This window comes from Ursus maritimus, unplaced genomic scaffold (assembly GCF_017311325.1).
Source record: "Ursus maritimus isolate PB19 unplaced genomic scaffold, ASM1731132v1 scaffold_8, whole genome shotgun sequence".
Lineage (NCBI taxonomy): Eukaryota > Metazoa > Chordata > Mammalia > Carnivora > Ursidae > Ursus > Ursus maritimus.
Genome location: NW_024426996.1, coordinates 75,442,965 through 75,465,905, shown reverse-complemented (window position 1 = coordinate 75,465,905; position 22,941 = coordinate 75,442,965). Strand labels below are relative to the sequence as shown.

The window sequence follows — 22,941 nt, the reverse complement described above, 5'->3', positions numbered from 1 at the left end:
GGACAAGCTGTGTGCCCACCTGTACGCAGGTGCCAGCTTGGACAATGTTTGTACCCGACAGCCCTAGGCCCGGGCCTTGGAGTGACGGCTTGTGTTCTCACATTAGAAAGGAAAACGGAAAGAGAAAGATTATTCCGGCCAAGTGCCCAAGTGAGCACACAGAGAAGGCTGGCAGCGCGCTGAAGTCAGGCTCGGGCTGCCTGGGCTCAAACCTGGCTCTGCCGACTTGCCGCTGAGCTGCTCCAGGCTGGGTTTAGTCCCCATCTGCAAAGAGGAAGTGATCCCTCCTGGGGCAGGGAGAGGAGCCTTATCAGCCCACAGCCCAGATCATGGCCAAGTGACATAAAGCAGTGAGAGGGAGGAGGGGGACTTGGGAGCAGGGACAGCTTCACTGAGACATGCAAGGACAGCCTCCTGTTGCCGCAGAAAGCTCTTACCTCCCTCCTCCTTCCTCTCCTGGGTGCAAAGCAGGATGTTCAGTTATCTGACTCATCCCACCGTACCTCTACCTGCACTTAGAAAACACTGACATTGAACACAGCCTTCGACAAAGCCCCCACCACCTGCCAACCAGGCGGCAGCCACAGGAGACGGCCACAAGAACCGCTGCAAAAAGAGCTCCGAGCTGCACGCCCCGTGGGGCACAGAAGGCCTTGCTGGGCTTCCCATGCAGCCGCCTGGCCCTGCTCAGGGGCCCTGGGGGCAGACCGGAGTCTGTTTCACCGCCGGCAGGGCATGCACCCCTGCAGAGCCCTTCCATAGCCGAGCCACGATCTGCACTGCAGATGCTGCCCACCGCCCGAGGGCTACCCTGTGGGGACCTGCTGAGGAAGTGGCATCATCCTTTCCAGCCACACCCTGCCCGCGGTTTATGAATCACTGGGCTCAGTCATTGAAGTAAACAGCGGTCCCCATGGAGCCACTTTAAGGACATTCTCTCATTAATCCTTGATGAGATAGGACAGGGAACTGCTCTGGACCCGTGGGCAGCTATGCAGTTAAGTTCATGGATAAACGCACTGTATCGATACCCCCATACCCACCTTGCAGACGGGAAAAATGAGGCTTGGGTTCAGACCCTTGCCCAACCAGGGAGCAGGGGCAGAGCTAAGACACCCTGCTAAGGTGTCGGGACAGGTGTCTTCTACAGGCAAAGCATCTAACTCTCCTCATCACGTGTCATTCCAGCTGTGACCCCGCCCTCATCATCTCACCGGAGACGAAGCCGGGTGTCCCTGGAAGCTCACCAGCTCCACCACCTGGGCGGCTCAAGTTGGCAGAACCAGAGACAACCCTGGGCTACCCCTTTCTAACAAAGCCCCTCCAGGCCAGGATGCTCACCTGGTCACAGGGCAGAGAGGTGCCCTCCCTGCCCTCCCCGCAACCCCAGAAACACACACATCTCCCAGGGCGGGTCCCTCTCTGTTGGAAGCAGCCCTGCTGACCCGAGCGCAGGGCCATGTGGGCAGGCGGCTAGTGTGCTGTCCCACTGTCATGTGAAGTTCCCCTGCAAACTTCTGTCTACACATCACAGCATCAATGGCACGCGCCCGCAAGCCTGAGGGTCTAGGCTGCCAGTGTCATATGCAAACTCCCCCCAAGAGGGGACGTCCACTTACGCCAATTGTAAACTTGAACTTGAACGGTGGCCCCTCAAAGAACGCGGCACAGTTATCGTCACTGCCTGTGGCCAGCCGGTACGGTCGGCTCTGCTTGATGTCCACGCTGTTGATGACTTTGTTGTGTCCCGTGATCTCGCCCACGGAAGAGCCACTGTCCCACAGGAAGACGGCTCCAAACCTTTACCCGAAGAGAGGAGTCACAAGAAGAAAACAATCAACCCTGGGGACGGTCGATGAGAGGTGGGCAGCTATGTGCCAGTGCTCAGAGGGGGGTGGGGGGGCGCTCGTGGCCGCGCTTCACGCACACGTGCTGAAGGAGCAAACGCTGGAGGCACGGTGGCTTCAGCTCCGTGTGCTGTTTGTCAAAGATTCCGAGACCAAGTGCCTTGGGGAAGGGACCGGAGGTCTGCGTCTATATGGTCCAGGCCAACAAGTCTCCCATGTGGAAGGTCCCTTAAAAACATCTGCCGGGGAACAGCTCTGTGGCTTATCCGTTTCCTAACGGTTGTTTTGGGTGGGACCAAGGTAGTTAGCAGCTACCATCCCCTACCAGAAGGAGATGGTGCCTTGCTCTCAGCTGGCATCCGATGCAAACATACCGTGGGGGTTACTCGGTGTTCGAATGAAAACTGAATTGTTAAGACCAATTGGATGACCTGAAAAACTACGGCAGAACGAACACCTGCCAGAACACACATTAAAAATAGCCTCTGAGTAAGAGAAACTGCCAAGTCCGAGTGCCTGAAGCTGCCGTGGTGCCCTGGAGGGAACCCTGCACTGCGGCACTGACCCTGCTGGTCACCGGACCCGCGGGCAGCAGCCACTGAGGGCCACCTACCCCACCTCCACTGGCCCCCCTTCCTTCGTAAGGTCACTTCAGTGATATGCCCAGCTCCCCTGCAGCCAGGTGCGGCTGTGTGGTATGCCGGGAGGGACCCGTCCCCTTTCCTGCTGCCTGGACTATGGGCACGACAGCTGGTGTTCCAGGGGATGAGGGGCCCCGCCCCATGGGGCCTCAACACACACTAGGCCAAGCTGGCGCAGAGGTCACTGCTCCCCTCCCAGCAGGGGCGCCCACAAAGAAAGCCAAGACACACGGGCAGGGAGGGGCCGAGGCCAGAGACTCACTTCTCCCTTCCTTCCCCGACCACTGCGATCCTCTTACTGTCTTCTGTCCAAGCAATGTCCTTGATCTTCCCAGCGAAAGGCTGATACTCATACTTTAAGAGGTGCTCCTTCTGCGTGGTATCCCAGATCCTGAGCTTTCCAGATACATCTGTGGACACAAAGGGTGGCGAGAGCGATGTTCATCCCTGGTCTGGCAGTGTGGGCACAAGGCACGTCCATGCAGCACGGCCCAGGGGCTCATAGGCTTGCTGCAGCGGCCCAAGGCCGCGTTTCAAGTGAGCAAAACGTGCCACTGCTCCATCAGAGCCTGTGGCCTCCGTGAGGCCCACTACTGGGTCTCTGCAGTTCACCAGCCATCCCCTGGATGACAAGCCCTGTGTGGGCACCAGAAAGCTAGGCCACACGGAGGCCTAGCCGTCAGGCAGCAGTCTGGTTCTGATTCTAGTCTCTGATTCTAGTCTTGCAGGGGGATCTAAATGGCATATGGGCCCTGGGCAGCTTTCTGAACACTCGGGACTCAAGTTCTTCATTTGCAAAAATGTGACAAGACTAGCAACAGCCGCCTCTCCCGCGCAGCGGCTGTGCCAGCAAGGAGCAGCGCTGTGTGCAGCTGGTGCACACTGTGACTTCCACGCGGCCCCCGCCTGGGCTCCCCTCCAGCTCCTCACCCCACCCCTGCGTCTACGGCGTGTACGGCGAGGCACACCCCACAGCCCAGATGAGCGAGGTGAGAGCAGGATTCCTGCGGGAGGCACGCAGGTGGGTGCTGGAAGGCGAAGTGGTACTACAGACAGAACGCGAAGCCACGCCTCTCCTTGGGGATTAGTAATACAGTGACAGCGTCGTGAGGGGGAGGGAGAGGCACACCCCTCCCTTCCCGGCAGGATCCTGTCACCAAGATCTGAGACCAATTCCGACACAGCCCTTTCCAAAGAGCACTGAGCTCCCAAATCAGCATGAAGATGGAGGATTTTACACTAAGTCCTCAGGCCCACATTGGGGCCGGGGGGGTGGGGGGGTGCTCCCACCAGGTAGGCTCCCAGGGATTCCCAGGGTCCCCAGGCCCCTTTAGCACTTAACACAGACCCTCCAGCTGTTCTGTGAGCCCAGCTTCTGTCCTCCCGTTCGGGCCTCAGAACTGAAGGAGACGGAGGCTGCACGGGGCTCCAAGGGTGTCAAACAACACATCACACCTACAACTGCACTGACCAGAGGGGAAGGACAGGGCCACCTCGGGGGGCTGCTGAGAGGCTGAAACAAGTTAGCACGTGTAGTCTTGGACGAGCGCTGGATACACTGGAGGTGCTCGCCACAAGCTGGTCACCACTCACCAGCGAATGAACTAAGGATCTGCAGGAGGCCACTGGAGACCCTGCCTCACGGGCAAGCACCCGGGCCCACAGTCTGCGGGGCAGACGAGGGCAGACTCACGGCCACGTGAAGAGCACAACCTGAGGGGCCCCAGGGACCCTCGGCCTCTCTGGGGGAGGTCCAGGAAGGCTGCCTGGCTGAGGGGAGTTCCAAAGATGACCTGGAACTAATTCCTGGTTGGCTGGGCTCAGGCCTGTCTAGGGGGCTCTAGAGTCCTGCACAATCAGCGTCTACAGCTCAGGCTCACCGTGTCCCATCCTCTCGGGCGGAATGGCGCTGGCTTGCCAGCCTCCCCTGGGCTCTGCCAGCCACTGCCCGCTCCCGGGGGTGGGGTTGGGGGTGGGCCTCCTCCCCGGGCCCGGCGGAGTCGTGTTTCCCACGGCCTCCCCACCAGGCCCTCCACTGGGCCCTGCTTGTCCATTTAACCCTTCTTTTGGTTCACCTGAGGCGAGCTGACGATGTCACGTTACTTTCAGGTGTACAACCCAGTGACCCGACAAGTCTACAGGTTACGCCACGTGCAGCACAGGGGAAACCACCATCTGTCCTGGCGTTACTATGACGATGTCTGCGACTGCGTTCCCTGTGCTGCATCCTGCATTCCCACCACTCGCTCATTCCACACCCAGGAGCCTGCATCTCCCAACCCCCCCACCCCCTCACGCCCCGCCCCCGCCCCTCGGGCAACCATCCTGGGTTCTCTGTGTTTATAGTCTGATTCTGCTTTTGTTTATTCTTTTTTTCCCTTAGATTCCACTCTAAGTGGAGTCATATGGTCTTTGTCTTTCTCAGTCTATTTTACTCACTATAATACCCTCTAGGGCCTCCTGTGGTGTCTCAGATGGAACGACCTCATCCTTTTTTACGCCCGTGTCACGATTCCAACATACATATATGCCACATTTTCCGTATCCGTTTGTCCATTAAGGGACATTTAGGTTGCTTCCATACATTTAATTCCTTTTTTGGAAGCAGCTGGGGCTGCTCCAGAAAGAGACAGGGGGGCTTGGAGACCAGGCGCTCGGGCCCCACTGACGAGGGCAGCCCCTGGGCAGTCACGAGATCCTGACCAATTGCCCATGGTGCCAAGCCCCGTGCTGGGTGCCGGGGGCACAACAAAGATACCTGCCCGGGGACAGAGAACACCTGCAAGAGGTCAGAACTGATGGGGAAAGAGTTCCTTCTGTCCCCTCCTGGGAAGGCATCTCCACCGCACCAAGAGGATCAGTCTTGTTGAGCCTGCCCCCTCTCCCCGGCAGCTTGCAACATGGGGGACCACAGGGAGCAGGGAGTGAGGTGGGCCTTCCAGTGCCCACGGAGGCCTCTGCTCGCCAGCTTCGCAGCCTGGCCTCTCTACCTATGTTCCTCACCTGAGCAACCCTTCTCTCCTCCCCTCTGGGCATGCGGCCCCTCTCCTAGGAAGCCTGCCACTCTGCGGCCTGGGTGCATTGCTCTGAGGGCAGCCTGGGATTCACAGCCCTAGTGGGTGCTCAAGGGACGGAGTATGGGGCATAGACCACTAGCATTAAAGTTACCCAAGAAGACATGGCTACAAAAAGGGAACTGGGTTTGCCCTGGAAATGGCTCTGAACAAGAGAACATGGCACCGTGAGCCATGTCAACCCAAGGGCAGAGACTGACCATTTTGTCTAGGGCTGAGGGTCCAGCCCCTGGCATGGGCTCCTTACACAGTAGGCCTTCTGGAAGGTTCAATCATTCAGCAGACATAGACCGTTCAGACTCATAGGAATCTGAAGGTCCCACAGAGGGCTGGAAACCCATGTGGGAGCAAGCCACAGGTCTCCTGAGGTACTGGGACTCCCGCCCTAACCCGGGGAACGCCAGGTACCAAGTAACCCACTTAGGCGGAGAGCACAGCCCTTTCTCAGCCTCCGTCCTCCTCACTGCAAACCCTGTACAACCACGCTATTTTTAGCCCAGGACCTAATCTCTGCAGTGAGGGTTTCCTTCTCTTCGTTCAAGGGACCAGAACGCTAGAAAGTAAACGTGATCTCCGCCCAAGAGCGCCTGGATCTGCGTGCAGCCCACACCTCCCTCCGTTCCTCCACCAGACCAGGGCGCCTCTGCGAGAGAAGCAGGTCAAACTGACCCTTTACTTAGGTGACTGTCCTTTGCAATGGTCTCTGTGCCAGGCTTCCTCACTGATTCGGCATGAGGATCTGAAGCCAGCTTGCTGGCTGGTGAAGCACCCGGCCCTGGGGCCCTGGGGCCTGGGAGCGCAGGCCTGGGCTCCCACGTGACTCAGCAGCCGCGCCTGCAGCTCCATGTGCCAAGGAGGCGGCGGGGCCCTTGCCAACCACACTTCTCTCTCTCGAAGACATCATTTTAAAAGGCACCAGGGCCACATCTTGGGGCTTTCAAGGAAAAGGTATTTTGCTGGCAAGCAGGGTCAGCCAAAAAATAAATTAAAAAAAAATTACACGGCTAAAATAAACCAAGGCATATAAATTAGAGCGAGTTTTACAGATAGAGTAGGAGTGAGTCTCAACAGCAACCTCGTTAAGTACCCACGTTGGGCCAGACTCCCAGCCAAGCTCCTCACACACAGCCCCGACTGCCGGCTGTAGCCATCAGCCACCCGGCTTGCTCTCTGGCAGGTCCCGGGTCTAGGGGCAGACACTTCAGTCACCTGCTACCAGGTGGCCACCAGCGCAAGACGGTCCTAGGAATTTCACACACATTGCTGCTCTGGCTTCCCGGAGAGAAAATAAAGGCCCAGGAAGGTAAATTATTCCAGGCAGACTGCACAGTAAGAGACGAACCCTCCAGAGACAGGTCCCGACATGCCTCCCAGGGAGGGGCAGAAGGCAGCGCAGAGCAGTCGTGGGGGTGTGTGGCCCCCCGCGCTCCTCTCCTGGCCGGTCAGTTCTTCTGGGAATTCGCTCCTCTCTGCGGCTCTCTGGGGAGGCTGACACTGCCCAGGCCCACACCAGCTCACTTGCTTGGCTCTCCCTGAGGCCGCAGACAGGGCTGGGCACCGGCAAAGCAGCCAGTCAGTGCCTGCTGAGCGTGCGAATGGACGAATGAGTAAACGGGGGGCGCGGGTAAGCCAGGCTAACTTCTATGCCTCCCCTTCTCATTTGCACACGGCAGAAGATCTACCTCAAAGAACTGGGTGAACAAAGCATCCACCGTGGTAAAGATCTTTCTGTCCCTCCTGCCCGCCAGCCTCCCACAGAGCCACACAAAAGCCTGGCTGGAGAGAGCAAAGACCCAGACCAGAGTGGAATGGAGCACCTGCCTGAGGCCCGCATTGACAGGGACTGGGAAAGGAGCAGCTAATGAATAAAGGTGACACAAGACAAAGCTGCAGTTCAGAACACACACGCACACACACAAATGAGCTCCCAAACATCATGATACAGCTACCCGAAAAGGCCTCTGGCTAACCTCACACGAGCATTTCTGCTGACCTCTGAGCTGGAACCAGCTGGAACACTGCCAACTGCAAAGTTCTGCAATGGGGCTTTTTGGTGGCTTGTACTTTCCTCATCAGCCCCAAATGAAACTAATCACACTGGCTCCACCTGCCGCACCCCCTCCCTTTCTTCCCCCCCCACCCCTGCTCCTCCTCCCTCCCTCTCCACCTCCCACCATCCTACAGCCAGGAGTCCCATCTGGCCTGGGGAACTCCTGGGCCACGCCACACGCATCCACAAGCCATGCGCGCGCACAGGTACCTCCAGAGGCGATGTAGAACCCGCTGGGCGCGTACTTGGCCACCACCACCTGATGGGCATGCTCCGTGTAGATGTCAGCAAGGGCTGGGTTCTGCAGGGAGGAGACCAGAATGAACACAAGGAAGGCAGTCAACCGCTTTCCACTCTCCTGATGAGTGGATCTGGGGGCTAAAAATAACACACGTACTACACATTCATGTCAAAACCTCCATAAAGAAAAATCCCAGCAGTACGACTACCTGCCCACACGCCCACTGCCTGCCTGCCTATTATCTTCGGCTGATAGAACTGGGTAGTTTTAACTCTTCCTCTTTAGCTGACAGCTGCGGAACTTGGGATGACTGTCTTTCTTTTGCTTTTCCGCACAAATACGTATTTGTAAAATACACACTCAAAACAGAAGTTTCACCGAAACAAGTGTACCATCCTACCTTTCTTTGTGGGGTGCATCCCGTTGCAGCTGCTTCCCGGAGTCCCCTACGTGCTGGTCTCCCTGTTCAGAAGCAACTCTACCCCGGCTGCCAAGCAGTGTGTGGCCTGAAACAGCGCCCTGGCTCTGAGCTCCGGCAGCACAGCGGGGTTCGGAGCTGGGAGCCTCCCCCTGCCACAACCTTCGCTGGAAAATGTGGACTTCCTATTCGCATCGTAGCCCAGATGGAAGGCTGGCTGGCCTCACAGCAAGAACAGGGCTGGCATCTGGGACTAGAAGCACCTCCACTACTCGGCAACGTTTTAATGTCTTATTTACTAAAAGTAGATGGCGGTGCCTCCACTTTCACACACACTTGAGCGGCCTCAGCACACCTGAAACACACATACTGAGATGCTCTCCGTTTGTCTCTACAGCTGGGCTTTCTTTCAGGAGGGAGTCAAGACTCGGTCATCAATTCCCGCTGTTGGCTTTCTATGAACCACGCGCTCTTGAAAGAGGCCGCCTCCCACAGGCTGGAGGCTGAGGACACATCAAATCCCAGTGTGGACACCCTGTTTTCTAGAGGCGGCTGCTGCAGGCACATCTAGCCTGACCCCCGACTCCCCCCACCTCTCCCCAACCTGACCACAAGATGAGAGGCCTGCACTTTCCTCCACAGGAGCCCCACAGCCCTCATTCTACCAGACTGAGACCAGAGAGGCTGACCCTGAAGTCCAGCGCTAGCCCCATGTCTCTGAGAATGCTGCTGCCCTGGCCAGGACCACCCTCCTGCCCGCTGACACCTACTCATGCGGCCTAACTGCAGAGCCGCCTCCTGCGAAGGCCTCTCTCTGTCCCCTGAAGCATCTCACATGTCCCTGAGGTACCCAGGACACATGAAACAGGTATCCCCTGCTTTTCCCCAGTTTGCACTGTGCCACCTTGCTTTTCCAAAAGACCTCCATTAGTACCTGTTTTCACCAACCGAAACAAAGCCACGCAGGATCTTCACTTTCATGAAAAAAGGAAAAAAGCCAAAATAGCATTCAGCACCGGTTTTGCGGCAGGATGAGCCGGTCTGGGGTAGCAGGCACCCCAGAGCAGCGAGTGGTGCCCCCCCAGCTCCTTCCCTGGAAGCCACAAGCGGCCAGAGCTCCAAGCTGTGTCTGGGAGCATCTGGGCTTTATTTCCATTTATTTCGTGCATCTGTTAGCAAGATGTGTTCTAAGGCATCAGAAGAGCCAGGACAGGTGATTTTTGGGAGGTCTAGGAACACTCTACACTCTTCTTCATATAAAGTGATGGTAAATGCATCTTTGCTTTAGGCCATTTGGCTCACGTAAGGTTTCACAGAACACTCTGGTTTGGGTTGTGGGGAAACCTGGAATCCCAAACCTTCTTGTCATCTCTTCCTATTAGTTTTTCTGCAACCTGCTTCAAGTGTATTTCTCTCTTCAACCATCACAGCAGTTCACAAATAGGTGTGCAATAAATGGGGTTTTTTTTTGGGGGGGGGGAGTATACAAAGTCCTTTTCACCCCTAAGACTTAACACTCAGCATTATGTGATGTAGTGGGCACTTAATATACGTGTTTCATAAATTAATCCATCTCGGAATAAACATTTGCTAAAGAAATTAGAAAGGTATCAGGTACTCAGAGAGGACAACATGAACGGCAAACAGGCACGTGCAAAGGTGCTCAATGTCATCGAAACTACAACAAGATACCACATTACCCACCAGACTCAGCAAGATTAAAAGACCAGTGTCACCAAATGCTGGCAAAGATGGGGGCGCAGGGTACCAGAATATGCACGTATTGCTGGCGGGAATGCAAAACGATGCAGCTGGAAAAGTTTGGCTGGCTGGTTGGCTGTTCATGAAGTTAAGCATACACTTACCACACACAAAACCTGCGGTCCCGCCCCTAGGTGTTTACCCGAGAAACAAATCACACATCCACAAAAGACACGTGCATGATGGTTCACAGTTGCCTTACTCGTTAACAGCCCCAAACTGGCAACGCTGGGTTGCAGGACTCCTTTTTTATGACATTCTAGGAAAGGCAAACCTAAAGGGACCGAAAGCAAATCGGTCCTTGCAGGGTGTTAGGTGTGGAGGGAGCGGCATGGGGTTAAGAGAGCACTTCTGGAAATGTTGGGAAGGTTCTGTGTCAGGACTGCAGTGGCGGTTATGGGACTGTGTATAACTGTCACGTTGTGTAGCAGATAAATCTTGCTGTATCTAAATTGTGCCTCAATAAAAATTAAATGCCTGATATCCGTTTAACATCTGCCTAATCCAACCCATTCCAGCCCAGATTACTGCTTCTTACCCTAACACCCTAACATGGACCGGACCCCTCGCAAAGAAGCTGGCCAGAAGCAATCCGTGGACAGGCCACCCTGAGATCCTCTTCCGGTGTCTGTTTCAAGGCTGACTGAGGGGGCTTACACCCCACACAGGGGGCACCACCAGCCCATTTTACAGATGAGAAACCCAACCCATGGGCAACTGACCGCCCAAGCTGGCACTCAGCCCCCCTGGGCTCTGCCTTTAAAAGGGTGGGCTCCAAGGGGCCCAGGGCAGGGATGCGAGATGAGTAGGCACTGGCCCTGGGAGAAGTTCCACCCCTAAACATTCCTCCCCCAAAATAAGGTGGCAAGTGCAGCGGGTGTGAACACCCAAGGCAGGGGCAGCACCAGAATTCTGGGCTGCATGAGACATCTCTCTTGTCTGCACTGCAAATACAACTGAGCCAGCGAGGGAGGGGGCCAGACTCTCCAAGATGAACATAATGACTTCATCTGAGTCCATGGCAAGCTCCCCACCTCGGCTCAGCACACACAGGGAGGCTGGCTACTAGAGGTAGAAACAACAGCTCCCCTGTTCCCGCTGTCATCCTGCCAGGTCAGGCTCATTCCAGGTCAGCTAAGGCCACAAGGCACCAGGACTTGGACCCAACACCCTCTCCCCCGTCTCACAGGGGGCGGCAGCTCCCCTCCCTTGTCCTCCCTCTCCTGCTGCCTCAGGCAAGGAGAAGAGGACTTGGGTGAGTAATTTATTTGGGGCAGGGCTAGGGAACAGGGAAAATGAGCCAGTGAAGGGAAGAAAGCCAATTCCGGGCGTACCAAGGAATATTCCTGCTGTGCCAGGGGCTCCCCCTCCCTGGGGGCCTTGGGAGATGGTTCAGGACAGGTCTAATCCCACTGCCTGCCCTCCCAGGCCAAAGGAGCTGCTCCCTGGGCTGGTGCCCTTACCTGGCCAAGGCCCCTTCACTTGGTGAGGGGAGGGAGAGCTAGAACAGGAGCACTCTCTCCCCCCACCACCCACCGCTCAGGGCCGGCAGTGGGCACTCAGCAACATTGCTGAGGGGCAGAGCTCAGGGCTGGTGAGACCCTGGCATAAGCCCCGGAAGGCTACCCTCACACCTGGGAGGTCAGGGAGCCTCACAGAAGACGTGAAGACACAGAGTCACAGATGTGAGGAAAGACTTGGGCACGGCTGGCCTACCATGTGCCCTGCAGACCCTACAGACGCCTGCGGGGACAACAAGGTGGGGGCTAGATTACAGGAGGCCCCTCAGCCCGACCCGAGGAGGCCCCCTCTCCTGTGGACTACATACAGTTCCGGCCCCCCACCTGCACCCCTACATCAACGAAGGGAGGATTCCTGAAACCGCTTCATCCGGACAGTGTCTAACTGAGCCGCCGGCTCCCCAAAGCTCTTTCAGGTCCTATGTCGTCTCAGGCTCGGAGGTCACCACACCAGCCACAGCGAGGTTAGTGACTGGCCCAGGTCACAGGGCGTGGCAGCTCTGACCTCAGCTGCTGAGCCACGGTGAGCCCTGCGGACACATCAGGAGGTCGGGAAGGCCTCCCCCACCAACCAGTGTAGAAGCTGTTGGACACGGCACATCGAGAGGGGCCTCCGTGCTCTCCTGGAAGAGCTGATGGCCCCTGGAGCCTCCAGAGAAAGCCTGGGCTCCTCCAAACTCGGACCAGGCCAAGTGAGCGTGACCTTCCAAGAGGACTGCATTTCAGAGCACCGGCTTTCCAACTACTAGTTCCTAAAAGCAGTCACCGGTAGCTGGACCTGTGGAACCGACACAATCTGCAGGGACCTCTGTTCCGATGACTAAGGACAAACTCGAATTACTGCACAGTAGCCCGGCATGAGAGCAGCCGAACGGACATCTGTGCTTCCAGAGCGGCAGCTCGAGCCCAGAAGCCAAGCCGAGCCCCTACCACGCGGCCTCAGAAGACAGACAGAACACGTAAGTATGGCTCATTTACTCCTTCCAAGAACTCCCTGCACCCACTCGGGGCCGGCCCTGGGACCCCAGCAGTGAGCGAATGTTCTGAAGGAGTACGACCTGCCACCAAAGCAGCGGCGGTGAACGCCGCCTGGCTCCAGCTTCAAGGCTCCCACTGGCCCGGAGGAACGGCACCCTAACTGGCAATCCAAAGTCCATCTTCCATGATGTCTGCTCCTTCCTCCAGGAAATCAGAGTGACTTTCTTCCCTTTACCTGCCTCTGCCTGAACGCCTTCCCTCCTTCCTGATCCTCGACGACGTCTCCTAACTAGCTTCTACCACCCAGGCAAAGGCCACCTCCAAGAATCCTTCCCTGCTGCCCCAATGGGAAACCTCTCCCAGCCCTAAATGCCCGCTACCTGCCCTGGCCTCCCGCCCCACCCCTCACGACTTCCTGCCTTGTACCATGTGCCACTCTTACACCCACGAGGCTTCCCACGGAGGGGACCCCGCAGAGGGCAGGGCCCGCATTGGATCCAGCGCTGCCACCTCCCAGTGGCCCAGAAGACCAAGGCTGGCTGGACCCCGAGAGCCGCTTCCAAATCATCATGCATGGATGGTCCACGCTCAGCCATGAGGCTGGACCCTTCTATTGATTTCTCTGAACCCTTCCAGGAAGGCAACCTTACACCCCACTTCACAGGGCCAAGAAACCGGGCAGAGAGAGGGTGATATGCCCAGGGCTACCCGGATGATAAGCGGTGGGGGTGGGACCCGAAGTCAGGTAAGAGCCTTTATTCCTCAACTCTATTCTCTCACCCATGGTTGGTATCACTGTTAGCCTGATTCTTTGACTCAGAGGAGCCCTTCAGCCTGGCCGATAGTGAAGCATTTCACAACTGCGTGGGGCCGTTCTGCAGTCCCGCATCGTCTGCCACTCCCTGAGCGACCGTCCCTCCTGGCTCCCAGCTCAACCCCTTCCTGATGGAGCAAATCAAGACTTAACGCAGGGACCCCTGCACACAGGACACTGGCACCTCCCTTCCTGTCCCCCTCCTTTCCCACTGTCTGCCCAGAGCCTGACTGAGCAGTCATGAGGAGAGAGCCTGGGGGAGGCTGCCGGGGGTTAGATCCCCGCACCTCCTGGGGCTCTGGTGTCCACATCTCTAAAAAGAGAGAGTCTCTAGTCAACGCGGCGGTTGTGAAGAGGAAGGCACCGTGTACGTTACAGCCCAGGCAACCCTCTAGGGATACTTGTGCATGAACTCAGCTAAATCCCACCATGACCCCATGGTGATGGGGTGGCCTTTGCCTGGGTGGTAGAAGCCAGTCTCCTTATGCTTACAGATGAGAAATCCAAACCGGATGAAGTACAGTAAGTGTCCGGCCACTGCCCAGCACAAAATGTACTCAACCAAGATGAGCTCCTTTGCCACAGGCAGTGCTCAGGGCTGCCTGCTGGACTGGCATCCGTCTGTGCTCCCTGGGGAACAGCTGAACAGAGCGGGGCGGGGCTGGGGGTGGGACTGGAGTGCCCATGTTGGGATGGTGTGTGGTGGAGAAACTGTCATTTTCTGGATAAGATCCCAGGGAGCACAGATAAAACCAGTGGGTAGAAGCTACTAACAAGCTGACCAGAGTGTGGGATCCAGGTCTTTCTATGGGGTATATCACCACCAAAGCCGGGCAGGTTCCTCCACTGAGAGTTACGAAGAGAAGCAAGAAGAGCCCTTTCCACTCCAGAGTCTACACGTCATTTGTAGTAAGTTCCTGTGGGAGATGGGGGTTGGTGGAGGCACAGTCCAAGGTCAGGACTGCACAAGGACGCAAATGGGCATCTCCAACCATCTCAGGGTAGGGTTGACTCCCACAACCCAAGTAGAACCAGGACTACTTCTCTGCTGGCTTCAGGCATGAGGCTACCTTGTTTTCCATAACCTCGAAGGCCTTGATAGCCCTCTCTACACCTCCACGAACAGGAACCAGGTGAGAAATGTATCAAAACCACCAACCCCCCACAGGAGCCCGTAACTGTGCTGAGAGCACGCAAGTCACACTTCTTTCAACCTCTGTGCATACTTGGTTCCCTGTCTAGACTCTCCCCGTCTCTGCCTCACTCCTCTTCCTGGAAAACTCTTACTTATCCTCCAAAACCCAACTCAGATGTTCCTTCTCCAGAAACCTTCCCTGCTGCTCTGTGGCACAACTGGTTCTTCCCTCTTGTTCCCAAACCACCCAGGACATTCTTTTAAAGTGCTTAACCAGAGAATTTGAATGTTGCCCACCAAGGGTAACATTCAATCTTGATGCTACTGATATTTTGGGTCAGAAAACTTGTAGCACAGCCCTGTGCATTGTGGGATGCTTGGCAACAGGCCTGGCCTCTACCAATTAGATAGATACCAGTAGCACGAAAATGTCTTCAGACGTTGCAAGTATCTCTCAGGGGGTGGGGCTGGGGGCAGAAACTTCTCACAACCACTGATTTGAATCTGGGGACACAGTGGTCACGGGCAGGGCTCAGCAAGACAAGCTTAGTGAACGTGCGTGGGAAACATCAAGAACCAAGGATCGGTTCTATCAGCTGATAAGCACTTGCTGAGTGTGTGCACCCTGAACCTCAAATCTTAGGTACGGGACAATCTCTACCACAGATTCCACCATATTACTAGTCTGCTTCACCTTTTAATGGTTCCGGTGACCTCTGCCACAGGGCTGCCTGACCACCCACCGCTCAAGCCCCCCACACCTTCCACTCCCCCTCACACCCAGGCTCCGGCCACGGAACTCCACGACCCCTGCAGGGGACCTCTCGCCCAAGCCCGCCTCATCTGTCTGGCAGCCCCGACCCCGTAGTGAGTGCCCCACGGCACCCGTGCTTCCTCTCAGCGTCAGCTCCATCCAGTTCCCAGAGTCGGTTGTCCCCACCAGACTGCGAGCTCTGTGAGGACAGGCCCATGTGGGCTTTGGTACGAAGCAGACGCTTGATCAGCACCTGTAACAGGACTCACTGGGGCTTGAGCTATAGAAGGTGGGAGGGGCACGGCAGGTGGACTGGGATGGAAAGGAAATGCCTATCCTGGGCCCGTTACACTCAGGGAGCTGCCCCCTCCCCCCGCTGTGACTGGACACGTGACAAAGTACCCAAGAATCACTGGCCCACGAAGCAAGTCGCCACCATAAGTCACCTGGGCTCCACGCAGCTCCGTGGCCTGGTCTGAGCCTGTCTCTTCACTTCTTAAAGCTCCGACCCCCAGGCCTCTCCTGGCTCGACCTCACACATGCCGCCTGCTCACCCGTCCACGTGGTACTCCAGCACACCACTCCCTTCTGCCACCCAGAAGCTTGTGTCACTCTCGCCAAGACCACAAGCTCCATGCAGGAGGGGACTCCTCTTTGTGCCCCCTACAGGGACGGTAGCCAACCTGGACACACAGCAGGGACTCAGAAGGCATGTGCATATGGACAGAAGGGACAATGTCAATCCTTCCTGAGCCATCTGTCCCTTCATGGACACCCCCCACCCCACGGGGGGCACGCACAGGTGGTCCTTCTGCACATGGCTGGCAGCAGATCACTCCAGGAGAAACTCAGCACTCAAGTTCAACAACCCTGAACTTCACACTGTGCTTGGAAACAGAGCATGTTGAAATGCAACAAATATGTCACTTCCTGGAATTGAATTTTATATATATAATTTTTTCAAATATATGTATTTTAGTTCTGGAATCTAGGGATTGGACTGGTTTAAAAGCAAGCTCCAAACCTGCCCTTGTAGCAAATCTGCTGGCCGCTTCTGGCAGCTTTCGAGGGGCCTCTGCTGTGCCAAAGCTGTCCTTTACAGGACGTGATGCTGGGCAGTTCAGAATCCTGAAGAGGCTCCTTCACGGTCACTGGGGGTAACTCTTCCCTGTCTCTGCAGAATCTGCAGGGGCAGTGGCAATGCCGGCCCCACGGTAATATACCAGGCTCTCCCTTTCTGGATTTTTCTTTTCTAGATGGCTGTACCACTGCATGCTTTTAATTCGGATGTGTTGGAAGAAAATAGGTAAGAAACGCTCTTTTCAACGAGCTTATGAAGTGCCACTACGCTGGGTTCAAGGAACAACTTTTAAGTCAACACAGTAAATGACACCAGTGGCTCGTAATATGGGAAGTCATATAGGTATGGACACCTGTTTGGTGTGAAAGGAGGGGGAGGCCACAAAATTTAGCTCCAGCAACCTCAAGCAGGCTGAACTTTCATTTTCAGGCAGTAAAGCCTTCCATGGCTGCCTATTATATCCATGACACAGCTTGGCTTTCAAGGCCTTTTGACCAGCGGATAAACGTACTGAGCACCTGTGCCAGGTACTCTCCTGGGTGAGGACATAGCAGTGAATGAAACAGGGGAGAACAAAGCCCCGCCTTCAAGGAGCTTCCAGTCACGGAAGACAGGCACAGGCACACAGCTGTAGGACGGCCTGCCTGCTGGCTCGCTCTGTGTCAGCACTGTGGGGTGAGAAGGCCAGGGTGGGAATGCTATTAATTCCTATGTCCTGAGACAGATATGGGACATGTCTGAGAAAGATCATGGAAGCAAGGGTGCCTGGAGCTGAGGGGGGGGTGGTGCTGGGGGTGAGACTGGAGGTGACAGACTGGATAGTAAGGCTGTATCAGGCATGGTAAGGCAGAACAAAGGGGCAACAGCCACCATCTCATATTTTAACGTAACTGGTCCAACCGTGCTCTGAGAGCATACTCGAGGCCAGCCAGTGTAAAATCGAGAGACCAGTCTGGGTTTTCTGTTTTGCAATCCAGAGAGGATGGTAGCTTGGAGAAGGATGGAAACCAGAACAGGTAGAAAAAAAAAAATGTCAGATTCTAAAGTTAGTCTGAAAGTAGTCACTAGGCTCCACTGAAGAATGAACCATGGGATGGAAGAGGGAAATCCAGTAGAAGTCCCAGATCTGGGGCCCGAACAGCTGGAGGAATGGCACTACTGTTTTGGAGGAAGAACACATGGGAAACCTGAATGTGGTCTAGACAGGCCAAGTTGAAGGCAAGCAGAACCCTGACCTGGTTCCAACTCTTCCGGGCCTCCTCTCTCTCCTGAGGCTGTAATGTGACCAGACCATCTTCCTTCCTAATCCCTGAATGGTCACTGAGGGTTCATGTTATTTTTTCCAGGAATGCTGTGCTCCACTAAAAATGGTGTCCATCTTTAACTGAGCACCAATGGTCCCCCAATCCAAAAAGAGCCCGAAGGGCTGATTTACATTCAGAACAGGAACACATTAGCAGCTTCCCATGCTGTCCGGGCCCTGCAGAAACTTCCAGATAGCTGGGAAAGGAAAGCAGACTCACCCTCAAGAGAGACTGGCAAACTCTGGGGTACCGGTAAAAATAAAGACCTCCGAAGAATGAGCAGAATGGGTTTCACAAGCTGGGGAATGTTTGCAAGGGGGGGGAGGGGGGCTTGTGCATAGCTGTGAACAATTCTCCATCAGAAGCAGCTCCAATGACTGGCCTTCTTCCCCTTGCCGGCCCGACCCCTCTGCAGAGCAACGGGCCCACAGGGCTGAGATGCTCTGTGCAAGAACCTCTCGTGGCACCAGACACGCGGTAGACACCTCACGTGGGGCCTCCCACCTAGAAGTACAGGGAGATTGCCACGACACGTCCAGGATCGTTAGGGGCAAACCCAAGCGCTCCCCCACCCTGGATCCGAGAATGGCTTCGTCCATTTTGTTTGCCAAACTACAAGGAGGACCTACTCTGGGCCATCTAACTTTTATTTACTCAACATCTTGGGACCTCACCCTGGACATCTCCAGATCATTACCATCGAAGTCCCCGGTGAGGTTTCCCTCAGTTCTGAGCGAGGCCAGATCAGCTTTCCAGGAATCCGTGTGACTAGCACGATAGTGCTTAGCACCTTCAGTGAACATTCACACCCGCCCACCCCTTCATTTGAGGTGCCCAGCATTCTGGGGCAGGGCTGAACTGCCACACGGAGCTCGGTCCTTCAGCAAAGGAACGACAGTGACTGGCTGGCTTACCCAGAGACGAGGGGAGACCCAGCAGCACCTCGGACCATGCAGAGCCCTCTCCTTTTACAGGCAAGGAAAGCGAGGCCCCCAGAGCCCCTTTACTCCCTCAGCCAGTTGTGAGGTCCCCGAGGGCAAGTGCATCTGATCAGCAACAATCCGAACCCACTAGGGGTAATCACTCGCAACAGATGTGAAGCTAAGCTGACATCCCTTGGGAGCATGACCAATCAAAATCATCCGCCTACATACTGTGCACAAGGCCCAACTCCAAGCACAGTGCAGGAGAACCCCTCCCCCCACAAATGGTTGTGCTGGCACTTCCACCTTCCACCCCCCATACCCTCACTCGCGCTGAAGAAGGGAGGAGAAAGATTTCAGTGTGCAATCCCAGCAGCAAGGAGACCAACAAGCAGACTCGGTCATTTCAGTAATTACAGAGGAGTAACAGGAATTTGCGAGGATTTCCCACGAAATTGGCTCAAAAAGCATTCTCAGCCTGGGTACAGTATGTCTGTCTAAATGATTCATGGGAATAAACTGGTTCCTGATTTTGCACTGGGGCTCACACCAGGCTGGAGGGCAGAGGCCTGAGCATGAGTCCTGGCTCTGCCACACCGAGACCCTGGGTGTTAACAGCGATCATACATAAGTGCAATTTACCAAGTGCTGGGTGTGTGCCAGCCATGCTGGGCTGGAGGGACGCATCATCTCATTCAGCGGGCACAGGCAGTCAGGGGAAGTGGGGGGGAAGGGAGCCTCATCTCATCATCACCTCCATTTTACAGATGAGGACACTGGGATTCAGAGGCCCAAAACACCAACCGCCCCAAGGGCAAGCAGCAGCTGACCGGGTGTGTCTGATCCCCCTAATCCGGACCCCTTATACTTAAGGTCTGAACTAATCCAAGCCTCAGTTTCCCCGGGAAGAGAAAGAAGAGGGCCTAGATAAGGCTGAAACAGCCTCCTAGGCTTCCGAGGTGTGGTCCCAAGGCTGAGGGGGCGTGGCGTCCTCACCCTCCCCAAGCCGCTGGGCGGGAGAAGAGGGGGTAGAGGGGAAGGAGAATTAACCTGGCAGTTGCACCCAGGGTCTGAACCCGCGCCTGTGGGGTAGGTGGGAACGGGGTACTCACGTCGATGTTCCTTAGAATGACGCACTTTCCATTGGTGTAAAGAAAATTGTTGCCCTTGGGGTCGCCGCCGATGATTTTGGAGACGCCCCTCTCCACCTGGGGGAGGCTGGCGAACACCTTCTCTGCGGAGACACAAACCAAACGGGGCGCGTTAGTGGCAGCTCCCACCTCGGCCCCCGGCCGGGCTGAGGACTGGGGGCAGGGAGCGGACGAGAGAGGGGCCTTGGACCGGTCTCAGCCGGTCACCTGTTGCCTCCACCGGGAGGGGCGGCCGCCACTTTGAAGGAGCGCAGGGGCCCGCGCGACTTCCTGGTCCGCGCTCCCGACCAGGCCCTTCAGGGACGCGGGGGCTCCCACAAGCCCAGCCCGCAGTACCAACTTTGGGGCACCCCCCCCGGGCCGGGGATCGCCGCCGGGCGTCCCGAGGGCGGCGAGGGGTTCGCCGGCCCGCGCCCTCCCCCATCCCCCGCGGCCGGAGACCCCGCCGGGCCGCCCGCGCCCCGCAGACGACCGAGGGGGCCCGGCAGCGTGGGCGCCCACCGCCGGGGTCACCGGACCGCGGCACTTACTGATCTCGTACGGCATCCTCGCCCACTTGTTACCGCGCCGCGCTCGCCGAGAGCCTCCGGGGCCGCCCGCGCCGCGTAGCAGACTGGCCGAGGCCGGTCCGGGGACAGGGGGCCGAAAGGCGGCGCCGGGCGTGCCGGGCGCGGAGGGGGCGGTCCGAGGCCGGGGCTCCGAGGCCGGCTCGCGCCCTGCCCTGCGCGCTGCCGCTGCGGACGCGCCGAACCCGGAAGCGCGGCCCCGCGCGCGGCTCGCCCCCAGCTTTGACCATATATAGTCAAGCGCTCGGCTCGGCTGCTGCAGCCCGCGTGAGCCTGCGCGGACCGGGCCGCCCCTCCCCCCGCGCGGGCCCCGCCCCTGTCGCCCCGCCCCGGAAGTGACGTTACACGGCCCCATAAAAATGTGGCGCGGGGGGCCGCCTTCGGTGTCAGACTGTTTCTGGTCGCGGTTGCGGGACGGCAGCTGACTTCGCGGAGGGAAGGGTGGGCGGGCTGCTCCAGGCTGAAGTTCGGGGGCCGCAGAGTGCGCCAGTCTGCTGTCGGGGGCGGGGGTGCTGGGGAAACTTTTTTTCGACCCGGTGTTTGCGCAGCGGGCGTTCCCGGGCCGCTAGCCTTCCGGCTGAGACGGCGGCCAGCCGCTCCGGTATTTCACAGAGTGCTTTTTCTTTTCTTAAAAACGCTCTTGAGTAGGAGTCGCCCTTCCTCTAAAGCAGCCGCTGGCAGCAGAAATTTCAGGGATATGCCTTGCTGGGCCTGAACTCTCTCAGAACTTCCTTTAGAAAGCTAAGAAGCCAAGGAGAGCAAAGGGAATGTAGCTTCTAAGAAAACCAGGGTCTATGAATCAGGGAGACAGAAGGAAAGGGGGAACTTCTGCTTTTAAAGTCAAGGCAGCGTTAAAATAGGAAAAACAAGGGCTCTGAGATGTTGCCTTAAGCCTCCCTTTTCAGTAGGGGGACAGTTTTCCTGAGTTGGGGGGAGGGCTAAGAATATGTAAAGCACCTTGGGGCGCCTGGGTGGCACAGCGGGTTAAAGCGTCTGCCTTCGGCTCAGGGCGTGATCCCCGCGTTCCGGGATCGAGCCCCACGTCAGGCTCCTCCTCTATGAGCCTGCTTCTTCCTCTCCCAATCCCCCTGCTTGTGTTCCCTCTCTCGCTGGCTGTCTCTATCTCTGTCAAATAAATAAATAAAATCTTTAAAAAAAAATATGTAAAGCACCTGTGGGTAATGAAGCTCGAGCTGGGAGACCTTGCAGCATGATCCTTGACTTTCTATTTCTCTAATCTGGGAAGACCTGTTGGCTCTGTTTCCAAAATGTATCCAGGTTCATCATTTCTTGCCTTCTTGTCTGTTAGTCCTACAGAGCCAAGCCCTGAAGGCTCGCCTGGGTTATCGCAGGTGTTTGCTATCTGGCCTGTTATGCTCCTACCCTCCCCCACCTTCACCTCAGTCTGTTCTTCAGATTGCTGCCTGAGTGTGTGTTCTAGCCAAAACCTATCTTTCACCTTAAAAATCTGTAGGAACTCCGAGTGTCCAAAACTAAAGCCTCTAAGGTGGCTGACTGGGCCCTAGGTGACAAGTCTCAGGGTCAGGAGAGACTCCATCTACTGCCCTCAACTGTACTTCCCTTTCTATTGCACACTGTCTGCCTTGTTGCTACCCCAAGTGCCCCAGGCACAGGCCTGCCCCAGGGCCTTGGCAATTTGTTCTCCACCTTGAATAACTCTTCTCTCCAGAAGTACCTAATGGCTCCAGTGTCACCTGCTCAACGAAGGTCACTTCCTTGACCACCTTATTTTAAACCCCATGCTTTCTGACCTTAGGAACAAATTAACACAACCTTTCCTGTGACTTTTATCTAGACTATACACCAGCACAGATGTTCAAATGGGTTGACCCCGCACCCCGCATGTGATCTTTGATCGAGAAACAATAGCTATGAAGCTCGTTTTGTGAAGTGAAGGCCCCTAGAAATGTTAAATCTTAGTACCAAGTGGTGATTCCTGAAAGAAGGGGTGGCTGTAACTATCCTGAGAAACCAGAATTTAATCATCAGCCTTTAATAAGGCTTGGGTTCAGAACAGGTGGATTTCAGTTCACCCCTAGGATATTTAACAGAAGGGCCTAGGTGCGAGTAAAATAAGGCACCAACCTCAAACTCTTGCAAGCTGGTAACCTTTAGTACACGCACAAAGCCTTGTTGGACTTAACTCATGCTGGATGAGGAAACTAAAACATTCTCAAAACTCTGGCAGGAGGTCTTGCTGCTAGCGTAGGAAGTCCTATTGATCTGGGGGCTTGAAGTTGGGGGTGGGGTGGAAATGCTTCCTCTACCTTAAAAAAACAAAAACAAAAAAACCTGTCTATAGGCAACAGGACTAGGCAGGAAGTTACTGGGGTTGAAAGGGAGAGGGACGCCAGGGCATTGTTCCTCTGGCTTGTCTCTGGGATGGTGTGCTTGGTTGTTGCCACTGTAAGGGCTCAGCAACACCGGAGTGGTATCAGCACTTTTTCCTTGGGTTCTCCCTACATAGACCTTTGTTAATACAACATCCTAACAGCCTGCCCTCAGTCTCTGGGAGGGACCCTGAATGTCAATATCCCGGTGGCTCCTTCTCTACATGTTGGCCCAGCTACTTGTCCCACACCTCACCTCTCTTACCAACTGCCTCCCTGGCATCTTTGTAGGAAAGTCCCCAAGGCACTTCCTGAGACCAAACCAGCCGAAG

The 22,941-nt window shown here is 56.2% G+C and overlaps 1 protein-coding gene across 1 annotated transcript in view; it reads right to left on the bottom strand.

Moving 5' to 3' along the window:
- Positions 1 to 20,379, bottom strand: part of WDR1 (WD repeat domain 1) — a 41,765-nt gene extending 21,386 nt beyond the window's left edge. The window contains exons 1-5 of the mRNA XM_040625128.1: positions 20,223 to 20,379; positions 19,654 to 19,775; positions 7,823 to 7,913; positions 2,751 to 2,898; positions 1,620 to 1,800 (exon numbers count right to left, since the gene is read on the bottom strand). Of these exons, the coding sequence (XP_040481062.1) occupies positions 1,620 to 1,800; positions 2,751 to 2,898; positions 7,823 to 7,913; positions 19,654 to 19,775; positions 20,223 to 20,238 (558 nt within the window). The 5' untranslated portion in view covers positions 20,239 to 20,379. The remainder of the gene's footprint in view (positions 1 to 1,619; positions 1,801 to 2,750; positions 2,899 to 7,822; positions 7,914 to 19,653; positions 19,776 to 20,222) is intronic.
- Between the last annotated feature and the right edge of the window lie 2,562 nt (positions 20,380 to 22,941).